Source organism: Chlamydotis macqueenii, chromosome 2 (assembly GCF_036417535.1).
Source record: "Chlamydotis macqueenii isolate bChlMac1 chromosome 2, bChlMac1.mat, whole genome shotgun sequence".
NCBI lineage: Eukaryota > Metazoa > Chordata > Aves > Otidiformes > Otididae > Chlamydotis > Chlamydotis macqueenii.
Genome location: NC_141557.1, coordinates 49,709,333 through 49,723,469, shown reverse-complemented (window position 1 = coordinate 49,723,469; position 14,137 = coordinate 49,709,333). Strand labels below are relative to the sequence as shown.

The window sequence follows — 14,137 nt, the reverse complement described above, 5'->3', positions numbered from 1 at the left end:
CAAACAGTAATATTTAGGCGAGCACACATGAGGATCCTACATATATGATCCCAAAAGCTACTTACCATTTTCAGCACTCAGTGGGAACTTTCAGTGCCCAACATTATACAGGTGATGAATGAACAAACAGCTGCCACAGTAAAAGCTTTTTCTTTCTGTTTCTTTTTTACCTAAGCTGTCTAAGGAACTTAGAGACAGACAATAGCCCTGAATCGCATGGCCACTAAGGTGCCTGCATTAATATTCTTTTAGCCTTGGATGCAACCTCTCTCCTGCATCTCAGGGAGGGGAAAGAAAATGTGTTCACATTTCTACATACAGTTCTTGGCACAGAGGGCTCTCAAGGCTAGCTGTAGCTCCTTCGTATGACAATGGTACAATAATCATTACTGCACAGATTAATCTGTCTTCCTTTCCGTGTTGTTAAGGGCCTGTATGACAGTACTCAAAAGACTGTATTTGTAGCTAAGGCATTAGGATCTTGAGCATTGCACTGAAAATAAAAAAAAATAAATTACATTAATTTAAATACATAAAAATACAGAAGGAAAATCTGTGGTAAAGTACTTATACTCTCAACTCCTTCCAGATATACTGGGGTAAAGCTTTTCTGACTTCCCATTATTCAGGTATGGTTGCCTTAGGGATTCAAATTTCTACATCATGGAAATGTCTAGCTTAAAAAGAGCATTTTGTAAAAGTGAATTGCGGTTCAATATATTGAGTAGTGTGCTTATTTGTCTCTCCATCCTGAAAATAACATCCCTGATGAGGATATAGTCACATCTTGTCACCAGCACATAAACAGAAGAAGAAACAGATGCTCTGAATAGTATTAACCAACCTCTATTTGTCAGTTCTGGAGTGAATTAACGTAAAACGACCTGCATTTACAGCTAGGTAAAGAATCACCTCTTTCCCTTCTCAATCTACATCCAATCAGCCATGAGGGAACCCTCACCAAAGTCTTCAGCAAGAAAACCTGCATTTATCCTTATCGTTCATAATGATAAACGCCAGCGATACCCAGTGGAAGTGAAACCTCAGCAGGGACTATGTATCACTAGTAATAACAGAAATAATCAAGATGTTGTTAGAACCAGACACTCAGACAGCAAATTCAATTTTTTTTTATTTTCTGTCCAATACCTATGACAGCTACCAGCCATCATGCATTACAATTAGCTCATGCCGCAGGAATGCTATCTGCTCTGCTGCATAATAAGTGAGCTGCAACAGAGAGCAGGACCTGGGGAAGAGGTGAAGAACTATTTGGAGAGGTATCACATATCCTTGCCTGTTGCTAAGGAAACCAGTTCCTTTCTTTGGGAAGACTCGAGGGCTGCCTCCTTTGGGCACCCACACTTGCAAACAAACAAAAGAGAAATTAAGACAATTGCTCACTTGCTATATAAATGCATACATTCTATACATCTAACGTCAGCGAGTCAAAATCATAGAATCATAGAATAGTTTGGGTTGGAAGGGACCTTTAAAGGTCATGTAAGTCCAACCCTCCTGCAAGGAGCAGGGACATCTCCAACCAGATCAGGTTGCTCAGAGCCTCATCCAACCTGGCCTTGAATGTTCCCAGGGATAGGGCATCCACCACCTCTCTGGGCAACCTGTGCCAGCATTCCACCACCCTCATTGTAAAATTTTTTTTCCTTATATCCAGTCTGAATCTACCTCCCTCTATTATAAAACCATTACCCCTCATCCTATCCCAACAGGGTCTGCTAAAGAGTTTCTCCCCATCTTTCTTATAACCCCCCTTTAGGCACTGGAAGGCCACTGTAAGGTCTCCCTGGAGCCTTCTCTTCTCCAGGCTGAACAGCCTCAACTCTCTCATGAGAGACTCTTCATTTTCAAAAATGAAAATGTCCTTGCAATTACAGAGGGATGCAGTTCTTGCGGGCAGTTTAGGCAAACAACAACTGACTGTAACAAACGTTGAACAAAACTCAGCTAAAGGCACTGGGACCTTTTTACACATCAGGGTTGGAGAGCAGAACACTGCTTCAGTTACTGGGACATTGTTCTTGAGCTCCTCTACCCTAACACTGAACATACGCTGTGGCCCTTCCTCCAGGCAGCTCATAATCACAAGCATTTCTTCTGCCGCATCCCAATCTAAGTAAGTGTCCTGTTCTACAGGTTTTTTTTTTTACAACTATTTTTATTAGCTTCAACCCAAAAGCCCTCCTGCTCTTCTCCATCCCATTGTATGCTTTCATCTGCAGTAAAGGTACAGAAAACTGAGCCCCAAAGTCTATACAGTCCTACTGTGAGAAGCATGCCTGAAGCAGAGCTGGAGATGGCCTCTGGCCCTCCAGAGAGATTTTCTAGCATTTCTGTCAATGGTGGGTCTCCGCTATTTCTAGCAATGGCAGGATGGTATCGGAAAACAAAATAATAAAAAAAAAAAAGAAAAAGAAAAGATGAAATCTGTCTTTGCTCTCAAGGACTACAATATAAACCTCCCAATTATTCAGTGCTGGAAAATTCCACTGCAAGAAGTGGGAGCACTGTGCATTGATCCAACACAGAATTAGCAATAGAGATGATGTATGACTCTTTTTGGCAAAGAAAAGACAGAAATACAAAGATTCTTTGTAGACATTGTTGAATGCCTTAGAATGTTCCCCACATCTTAGTGTGGCCTCTTACAGAGGCTATTTTAAAGTCCTATCCACTGCACAATGCTGTTAGAAACCTCTTCTCTCTCTGCTTGCTCCTGCACATTAACTGACATGAGATTAACACTCATACTAATTCCCACCAAAAAAAAAAAAAAAAAAAAAAAAAAAAGAAAAAATCTGTATTTTAGTGTGAAATGCTAGGAACACTGTCAGAAATGGCTTAGATTTTAATTAGTGCTAGAGAAGTTGAACAAAGCTTGAAAAGTCTTGAAAGAACACCACAAATAAATGCCTGTCTCAAAAACCTTATGGCTGTCAAGCCTACAGGTGTTCTCTTCCCTCAATATTTGCTCTCTCTTGGTGTGAATGCTGAATAATTAAACAAGTCATTTGAGGAAGAACAAAGCTTTTTGACAAAAGTGATTTTGCCTTTTAATTTTCTGAATCAAGTACGCTGCAGGGAGTGTGATATTATTAATTCTGCTATTAAATTAAACTACAGATATTCTGTAAAGCTGAATGCTGGTTCAGTACTGGTGCAGCACTATTGCTTAATACCAGAAGGACAACAGGATTTAGTGTTTCCAAGACTAGAAATATAAAACCTTTTAAACCCAAGTCCTGTCTTTCCTAACAAACTTCTGAAAAGCCTTGAAGGCAATATTCAGTGACAGAATCCTCCTCCAGCAGTAGGGGAATGAAATTCAGGGTGCAAAACTCTAGGTAGGGAACTTGGATTGGAGCTAATCTTAATCACATACAACTTGGATTGGAACTTGGAACTTGGAGCTAATCTTAATCACATACCACATACAACAGTGAAATGCTATAAAAGCAAGACCTTAAACTTGCAAAAAAAAAAAAAAAAAGAACATAAAACATATAATCAGAACTAAGCGAGTTTCTTGCTTTATGCCCTTCTTTTTCATGCACTTAATTCTCTGTTCCTGTAAGAAAGATGAGGAATGTCCCTGAACAGCAGAGCTCCCGGTGAACATTTCCCCTGCAGTGCACAACATGGGTTAAAATCCCCTCAGGCCAAGGCATCTGGGTTTCTCACACCATGGGAATGCCTGAAGTTGCAACAGATCATAAAATCAAAATAGAAAAAAACCCAAGGGCTCCTTGTTTTCTAGATATGACTTAGGAAAACAAACAAACAAACAAAGAACCCAAAACTTCTGACACCTGCCAGAAGTGTGCAAGGCAGCTGGCAGGAGGAGCGTTGAGTTCTGCCTTGCAGATGCTCTTGGTCCGAGACACGTCGTACTATCAAAATGGAAGCGCTTGCAGGTAAAGCTCTAAGTTTCTGGGCAACTTAAACATAAAATACTTGGACAGAAACTAGTAATATTGGTGTGGATCATTTCAAAATCACAATTTTAAACTCAGTCCTCCTACTGCAATTGCTGCGAACTCCTTCTTGATCTGGCCCTACCATTTCATAAAATGTTTTTAAACGTCAAAGCGTCACATCAACATTAATGAACACAGGACTACACTTCAGTATCTAAAACAGGCTCTGTCCCTCCTGTTCCTGTCAAGGCCCTGTAGAAACGAGACACACACCCCCTGCAATTCTTTTCAGGAGAAGCAGTGTCTGCTCTAAAAAAAATACAGCATTAAACACAGATGGAAACCTTCAGCACAGATCTGTTTCAACAGTGCAGTAAGCAATTACTGTTGGAGAAATAGTTTCTTCAGATAATCAGAACTTAAAAATTGAACTTTGTTTATGTTTATACAAGCACAGAAATCTTAGATGGAATTATGCAAACAAATCTCTCATGGACCATGAGCTCCTGTCAGGTTGCTAACGAAGGTAGAAAGCTGCAATCTTTCTTTATAAGGTTCTCTAATGACCATGATAACAAACCAATTTTTCTTTAGTGCTACACATTTCCCTTCAGCCTTTTTTTTTTCCTCTTAGTATCAGTTTATAGTGACAAATGCTTTCAGAAGACAAAGAAAATGAAAGAGACTTGAAGATAACACTCTTCAATTATGCTGGCACTTAAATGATTAAATTAAGCAAAAAATCAGTATTTCATTGTCAATTTTATTCTGATTTCTACCTAAGCAAATTTATGAACTCTGTTAAGGTACATATTGTCTTTGCTTAAAATTTGTTTCAGAGATGCATTAAAGAGAATTTTTCTTTACTGGAAGCTGCAAAAGCTAATAATACAGTACTCCATCAGAAATATTACCTTTCCTTCAAAAGTAACATTTGCTGTTTACAGAAGATCCATGGATACTTATTAAGAAAGGACTCCACATCCAGGCAGTGTTCAGCTATATACTTTCCTCACATAACAACTTCCTTTTGCCCATGGTGCTACTGTACACAATCAACTATTCTACTTTTAGGAAAAAGTAGAGATTTCCTATGCAATCTGAGCCTTCTCGTGCTATCTGGGCACTGAAACAAGTTATAATGGCAACAATTGCTGATTCCCAAATGTGTAAGAAATCCTAAAATCATTACATTAATTGCAGGAATTAAAGACCATCCAGTTATGTCAAATACCATCTTATTTTCTCTGGAAATACTATAGTGTAAAAGTCTGACTGGAAGATTTTTCAATCAAATACTATAGGTCTTAGCTCTAATCTCCTCAAAAGATGATCTTTGTTACTGATGCAAAAGATATACCACAGATTTTTTACCTTACAACTGCACGATCAATCAAGCTAACTGCCTTTTAGAACTACGGCTCAAACAAGAATCTAAACATTATTTTATCTATAAAATTTCTGTCATGCTATGAAATTATCTAGAACACGAGGCAGACGTACAACAATGAACCTAAGTAGGAAAAAAATAATGTTATTTTTTGCAGCTTGTTCATTTGTGAATGGCAATAAGAACAGTTGCATATCCTAAAGTAACACTCATGTACTTATCCAGCTCATGTTTATGAAGCACTTTAAAGATTAAAAATCCTTGAAGTGCACAGTACTTGCTATAATGAAAGAAAATAGAGACACAGATATAAAATACCACATTGCTAATTTCTTCTATCAGAATAAAATACAAATCATTACTGATTTACCATCAAAATATCTCTATTTTTCTATTCAAACACAATAACTAGGATTGAAAGCTTTTGAAACTATCAATATAGAGATAATTACCGAAGAATTGAATACTGATGATGCTAAACATGCAATTTTATAGAGTACTGCTAGATAGGAATATAGAAATAATATTTTCTTCTGTGTGGTTACAGAACAGGGCATTTCACAGTATCTTAAGTATCATCTGTTATAGAGTGCAGAAATGAGTAATAGCAACATACCCAAATAGTTTGAAAAATAAACATACTTTTTTTTGAGAACAGCTGCCTGAGCATATCCTAAGGATCCACCTACGATGTCCTATGTATGCCACAGTATGACAGACACTGGCTTGACCCTGGCCCCACTCAATGGCAACATTTTTTTTAAAACTTTGCATTGCGCAGGACTGGACACAAGAATGTTGCAGAAGCAGCATAATGAAGAGAAATGATGGTTTGTATCACAGCAAAACAGAAGTATTTCTGTTTACAGACCATGCTACCATTCCATCAGATACCACATTTTGACTTGAATAGAAATGAACGTAATTCAAATGGCAGAGGTTTTTATAAAAATCTTCATGGACAACTCTCTTTCTACTGGGCGTCTGCCAGAAGTGGGTCATTTACATTCTCACACAAGCCAGCACTTAAGGAAAAAAAAAATATAAAAGGTAAATAAATAAATGAAAAAGTTCTCATCCTTCTCTTGAAATGATTTATTGCTGCCAGAGCTCTAATCTAATTTGAGGTGAGCTCATCTTTTTTTCTGCCCCGGAGCCATTTTAACTTAATATTGCTCTCCTTTCAGAGCCACGAGAGAGTACAGGCGCCCTCAGCCACCACAGACGCTGTGCTGACATTTTACTTTAGCTGTTTGCTGTGAAAGTCATCAATATCGCTCCGCTCCTGAAGAGACCTTTTCTAAGAAAAATGAAAACAAATTGCTGGCAGTAGATCAAACTTTGACCTCTGCAGCCCAAAGTGGGGAAAGTAAGATCTGAACTCCTTGCTGCTGCTTTGAAAGCTTTCAAAAGCTCCTCAAAGCAGGTAAACTTTTTTATTTTAATAAAACATTTTCTGAGCTGCCTGGCAGAGGCTGCCTCCTTGTTCATGCTGCTGTATGAGCCAGCCGGCAGGTACAGGCAGGCAGCCCAGGCTCCCACGTGCCAACCTGCACCGCATCCGTCTTCTCTCTGAAGCAGCAGCAAGCGTTGCGAAGTTTTTGGGGAAACCACCTTTTCATCTGCCTCCTTCCCATCTCCAGTATTCCTGACCTGCACTCTGTTTCGCGAGCGCTATTCCCCTTCACATTTTCATTTTCCTGCCCCTAGCTATCCCTGGCTCCTGCACAACCTGCTCACATAACTGATTAACTTTTTGAGCTCATCATATAATTTCGATCAGGTTTTACGCAAAGATGGAAGCTGCAAAGACATGACATTTCTAAAGTTTCAAAATATCAGTGGCCTGAAAGAGGAGATGTGCATCCCAGCTCATCTGCCCTACCGTCAAAAGGCTGCGTTACGAGTTAGCAGTTACCTGCTCTGTTTAGGTGCGACCAGTCAGTCTGCTGTGGTGCCGTAACACTGTCTCTTGCCCAGCAAGCAGCTACTGGGCATCAAAGAGAAGCCAAAAGAGATTAAGATTTTTGCAGGTGGCCTGAGGCCACAGGGCACACAAGAAGCAAAATGTATGTGTGTGGGCAGGCTGATGGGACGAAAAGCATATGCAGCAGCACTGGGCATGAAACCATCTGAAATCATCACTGAATCATTTGGTTTTTTGGTGCTTACAGTGAACCTCCTGCAATAAGTCTACAGCATAAATTATATACTTTCCTATACTTTAATTTTTTTCCTTTATTTTAGCATGAATTATGTGACATTTTGGAAGCTAGTTATTTTCCAAATGCCAAGGGATGCAGTGGAACATCAATTCAAATGATCCTTACACCGTCTCCAAGATCTGTAGGAAACTGCAAGCTGCTTCCTGGCTTTGCTACCCGGGAAGCTTGGATGATGACTATGGGAAAGGATCTATCAGAGCCCAAAGGGATGAACCAGCTTGAGGAATTTGTTCTCAGCCAAGTCTCAAGATCTGAGAACAGATAAATGCTTAAAATCATCATCACAGCAGGGAGTCTAAACTGTAGTCACAATGTTTTCATTTTAAACACGAGATAAGAATAGTTTCCATCTGAGCAGGCAGCTGAAAGAGCGAATTGCAAGAAGAGACTGACACGCTAGAGATTTTACACAAATTCCTTGACTCATGTTTTCAAAACATGTACGGAAAACAATGCACTAAACCCAGAAACAAAATCAGCATTTGCATCTCTGCATTGTCTGTACTCAAACATAACAGCTCCTGCACTACAATATATTTTTTAAACTAGGATTTCCTCAAGATCAAATAGCTGGATCTTCTCCAGAACATCACTCCAGACCATCTTTTGTGCACTTCATTTATCATAATCTCCACTATGCTATGGATGTAGCATTAAACTGATAAACAGGGTTTTAGAACAACACAGTAGACCCACATAATGTCATCTAAGTTGATTTGCACTTAGGTTTAAAGACTCAATATATAGAGAGAATAAATACGGTACCAGACTTCCAGGCAGGAGAAGTCGGAAGAGACAGATGACCTTTGTGCAGTATCTCACCCCTCTCTCTCGCAGGAATGTATAAATACAAAGTTATGAAAGCAGGCACAGTCAGCCACTGTGACACCGACCAAAACAACAGTCATTTTATTAGAACAGCTTAAAAAAAAAAAAAAACAAGAAATCAATTGCTTTGTTAGAGTTGTGTTTGCTGTGTCTTTGTTTCCCCGACTGCCTGAGAGAACGTGAACAAAGCTGCCAGCAGTTGCGTTACAGAGACAGGAGGACAGGCTGGGTGACCCCATAAAGCCTTTTTCGCGTCTCACATCTGGGCTCTTGACTCGCATCTTAAAAGGCTTTCGTATCAACGCCTTTGCAAGGAACCTGCTTTGCCATTCGGAAGGATTTCTGCCAAACTTAGGCAGAAAGATGAATGCTTTGTCCTACTTGGCAAGTCTGTAATTGCAAGCCCTGTCGGGAAACAACACTCTGCACGCATTTTAGAGTTACTGTTTGAGACATCCTACAAGAGCAGGTGTGCACTAAAGAAACACACAATCAACAACTTAAAAAAAAAATAAATCTCCAAAACCAGAGAACTCTTTATTCCCTTGAAATGCAAGGACCCTTTCATGAGCACAATCCCTGCCCTCCCCCAACATGCACCAGCCCAACTCTGCCTACGTCCCTCTTACGCTGGCATCATCAGGAGTGGCATGACACAGCAGGAAAAGAGACCGGTTCACTGTGAGACCTGCTACTCACTCTCTTACAGTGTAACGGCCCCCTTTCCAGCCGTACATCGTTAAGGGGAGCTGATCTTGACAGGCACGAGCCACATGGACCACTTCACCGCTCCTTGGGCTTAGGGACAGCAGAAGGTGGCAGAGCACGATAAGCCCCTTCTGCATCACTGCAAACCTGTCCACTGTGTAGAGTCTTACTAATGTTTGGGGAGTTTGTATGATGAAGGACAAAACACAACAGTTGGCTCCAACATGCAATGTGACTGCTCACACCAGTTCCCTCCTGGAGCTCTCTGTGTCCTGTCATGTGGAGCACGGACACTGAGGACATGGCACCACGTGCAGTACACAAGTGGTGGAGAATACAACCTCTGTTCTTCCATTGCTCAATATCTCCAAGCAAAGGGTTTCTCAATTTGTAATTTTCACGGTGTTTTCAAACAGAACACCGAGAAGCTTTCTCCTCCGCTGTTCAAATTTAAAATTAAAAACAGCCAGTAGGTTTCACCAGCTTTTGCACTGTGAGTAGCTGAAGAAATGAGTAACAGACGTAAATACCTGCTTGCTGTGCAGTCTGTGGGATCTGTTGACTCCGCTGAGCATTGTACTGGACTGAGGCAATGGGTCTGTACTGCTGAGTTGTTGAGGTAGGGTACTGACCAGATGGGTAATAATACACTGGCATCTGCAAAGAAAGAGAACAACAGCTAAATACGGACCCTAAAGATCAAAGATTCACAAAATAAAACAAAACTGGAAGGGAGCAAGAGTTCAAGTCAAACATATTAGTGGTAACAGTAATCAAGAGGAGTTGCATTGTGCCTCTTTGAGAACTGCTGTTTGTTTTCAGCTTTGCTAGAGAAAGGGCTATGAGTGCCAAAATTTCTTCTCAGATACTTCAAGAAACAGAAGAGAAAGAATTTTAATTGAAAGAGACAAAACCATACAGGATGCATGAAATGCTATGTGCATGTACCAAACAAAATCACAGTAAAATATCAAATGCTGCAGAAAAATGGATGCAAACAACATCTTCCATATCAACATAATACGCATAGACAGCATGTTGAACCACTAAGTGAACTCTGGAGAAAATAATAAATTTGAAGCAAAGAATGTCCTGGAGTAAAAATATATAGAAGCGAGATAGAGGGGAAGACGGAGTGTGTGTGCCCATAACACTTGCAAGAAACAATTATTAAATTCACGCTTTTGTTTAACAGCTACATCCTTCCTTACATGAAGTCTTCCCTGTAAAGCCTCTCTCGGACTTGGTGTGAATACAATTACAGTTCCAAAAATACTCACAGTTGTTTTCTTGCAGGAGCTGAGGGTAGGGATTGAGTCAGGAAGTTCAGCTAGGTGGGTTTCTTTTTTCTATTATTTTTGTCATTACAGATCAACATGTACTACATGACCTTATCATGTAGTTGAACATGGAAGTTTGAAGTTGACTGGAGCTAAAGATTTTTCCTATACATGCTATACCACTGTTACTGAGATATTTGAACGAAACATTTTCAACTGACCCTTGGCAAGTTCAAAGAACTCAATTTTTTTCTTTTTCAGCTGCAGTGGATGCTCTAGGTACCTGACAGAACTCAGCAACATATGGTATCAACAAACTGCAGAGGGATATGGGCTTGGGAGAACACCGCCTCTCTCATGACTTCCGCCACATCTGTCAGCATTTTTTTTAATAAATCATACAACTTTTTTTTTTCCCTTTGTGTGTAGTATTTATCCTACTAAGCTATATGCACAGAGTCAAACCAAATGATTTTGGCTTTTTTTCATACAAAAATAAGAACTATTTTTGTCACTTCTATTGGCATGGAGGAAATGTTCCAGGAACAGCTCATTCACCTTGATCACTCATAAAGTATTAGCAGAGCAAAGGTAACTGCATCCTTTTGTATACTGCTAGGACATCATAAGAGAGATCAGGAATTTTCCTAGAGACTATGTCAGATGAGAAAGAACAGGTAGAGATACAAAGGCTAGGCAAGAACAGGGTATGGATAGCTAATTGGGCAAATAGAAGACTACTAAATGGGTAACTGTGGTGGGAAAAGTATCAGGATCAACAAAACCGGACTTAGTGTTGTAGTTGAAGTGAAACCCCCAAACCAACTGACAGTCAAAATCACCTGTCAATCAAGAGGCTGAATACTCATTCATTTTTTCTTCAGTCAATGGAAATCTTCCCCCCACCCCCCAATAATATCAGCCAGATTCAAACAAATATCAGAAAAACAAGAACATTTCGACTGGAAGATGTTGTAAGCTATCCTCTCTCCAGACAATATCAAATGAGACCAACTGGCTACAGCCTGCCTTTGAGTAATTTGTTTTGTTAGAGACTAAAGCAACAAAAGCAAAATATTTTTCTGAAATGGACAAAACCATAATGAATTTGTTTCTCTGCAAAGAAAAGCCACAAGATATGAGAAAATTGACCCAGACATTTAAGGTGCAAAATCATTCTTTAAACATCATAGCAGTGCAAATCGTGGATGAGTCAAGTTTCATGTGATAAGCTCATCTTGTGGAAACCTGATTGCTCTCAGCAAGACTCTACAATAGGAGACTTTCAAAGAAGTGAGAAGACTCAGTCTAAGTAAACTCAATGGAAATAGTTGATCCTGCCTTGGAGCAGGGGAACAGAGCAGACATCCTTTCAAATATTCTGTATTTTCTATTACTTTATTCACGAATTAAAGAATACTAAACCCCTGTGGAAATACTCTCAGTTCTCCTGGCAGCAGCTTAACCTAACTTAAAGGATTTATTTGATTTACCCTCAACTTCCTCATTTTTCTTGTGCCGACAAGCCCCTAGATATTTGAAAATACATGAGCATATGAGAACAATGTGAATTATCTCTTGTGGAGAGATTCTGTAGGTACTAAGTTTAAAACAAAGCCTAAAGAATACAGGTTTTGAAGTGAGGTTTATAGCTGAACATGCTTAGCACAAAAACATATATGTACACTGAAGCATTCAGAGTAATTTGGAAACATTTGTTTTTACCACATAGATAACACCTCAGAGTTAGTTAAAGGGTTTTCTTCCTTTCTCCCATTCTCTCAGTTAATTGGAATACATTTGTTATATACCCCATTTAGAAGCTTATCAGAGTGTTATCTATCAGCCTGAATATTGTTAGTAGTAGGAGTACTGGGTAAAAAAAAAAAAATCAAACAAAAAAAAACTTAAAAAGATTAATGGATGAATTTGGCAGTAATCATGCACATATGACTCGCAAAGAAGAGGTTTGAGTTTTGATTTTTTTTTTCTTTTAAGAAATCAGAGATTAAAAGAAGGGCTTGCTACAAAATTTAGACATGGATAAAATAAGTCTTATGTGGTTGAGGGGTTTGGAAGGATCCCTTTTCATTCTCTTGAGTACATCTCTGCATCATAGTTGAAACATGTTATTTGTCCTTTCTGATATTACTTTAGTAAACAGTGGAATTAGAAGGATCAGAGATAACAAGTATCACTTACATCATCTACTCTGACTCGCCTGAATTTTTTAGTTTCTCATTACATCAGTGTTACTAACACTTTGCCTATGTGCTCTTCAACAAAAAACATTATATTTCTGTAGCAGCCTACTGACATGGCAAATTATAGTTGAATTGCTTTCCCATCTAACCCTGGACCTTTTGCTTGTATAACATATTCCATTTACAGAACCAGGAAGTTTCCACTGCAATAGCAAGCATGTCAACAACCCTTCTAAGACCATAATCTAAATAAATGCTGCCTTCTTTAGTTTAAAAGCAGGGTTTCTTGATCATAATCTTAGGCACTGTGAAAAAATCCCCCCTCTTTAATAATTACCATAGAAATAGTTGCCAAATAATCCTTACCGCCTCAGATATTCTTATTCTGAAGGTGAATACTTTCCTTGTTTGTAAGTTGACCATTCCAATGCATTCTATTTTTTCCTCTCATATACAGCATTTTCTTTATTTAACTTAAACTGTAACAGGACTGGGCACGTCACTTCAGAGACACTCGTGAAATGGCACAAACAGGCATTACTTTTTTCCTTCTTCTAATGCACTTTCTCTTCAGATGATGGGCAGATACACAATATAGCACTGGTTTTCTGCTTTTACCAGCCTTTACCAGGCTGACTCTCTCCCTTGGACTACTCTCTAGCAGCATGACCTAAATACAAGGTATGTTGTTTATTTCCTCATGGTAGGAATAAGATTCCACACAACTTTCAGGCTGATTTTACTTTCCTAAACTATCTCCCTACAGTCTTACAGCTTGAAGCTGCCATCAGACGGGTATTCTGCCTTCTCTTAACATTGCTGACATCCAGTTAGGTTTGGATTAACATCTTCATCCAGATGATTAGTGATGCTGACACTAGTCCTAATGGCAGCTACAGTTGCATAAACAGGAGTGAAGACAGCAGAAACCACAGTGATGTATGGACACATGGAGGGCCCACTTATTCCCAATATCTAACTGACCAAGATCAATCATTCTTCAAGGATTTTTCTCTTCCCTCCACTCCACAATAATTACAATAACAGTAACAAAAAATATTGGCTTGTGTACAACTGTAGGATGTCCTCCAATACAATTTTCTGAGATTATCAAGAAAACTCATTTGCAGTGACCCTGAAACTTCTTCATAACAAGTTTCCTAGAGGAGACATGCTATGAATAAAGATTTTTGTCTTAGGGTAGCTATGGATTCTCTGTGAGGGGGCTTCTGCAAAGAGACAGCTAAAATTAATGATGACACAAAATTAATTCAGATGAAAATCTCTCAACATCTGTATTAAGTCTCCACGCCTCTCCAAGAATTAATTCCACCTTATTTCTGGACATCAATTTGCCAGTATACCTTTTAGAAAGAATGAGTCAGAGGTGAAAATAACTTTTAAGGGAATACATCCCTTCCCACTGGCATAGTACTCGCAGGTTTCCCATTTCTTCATTTGCAAAGGCAGAGCAATGACAAGCACCACTGAGAGAGCGCTGCAAAAACTGAATGTGGACCCTTGTCAAAGTGCCTGGGCCTGTAAGCGCTATAGAAGAACCATC

At 39.3% G+C, this 14,137-nt stretch overlaps 1 protein-coding gene across 18 annotated transcripts in view; it reads right to left on the bottom strand.

The window, feature by feature from the left end:
- The window catches only part of ARPP21 (cAMP regulated phosphoprotein 21), a 199,352-nt gene that overhangs the window by 29,529 nt on the left and 155,686 nt on the right, over positions 1-14,137 (bottom strand). For all 18 annotated transcript variants that reach the window (XM_086742913.1, XM_086742920.1, XM_086742912.1 and 15 more), the window contains one exon: positions 9,620-9,746. In XM_086742913.1, the coding sequence (XP_086599039.1) occupies positions 9,620-9,746 (127 nt within the window). The remainder of the gene's footprint in view (positions 1-9,619; positions 9,747-14,137) is intronic.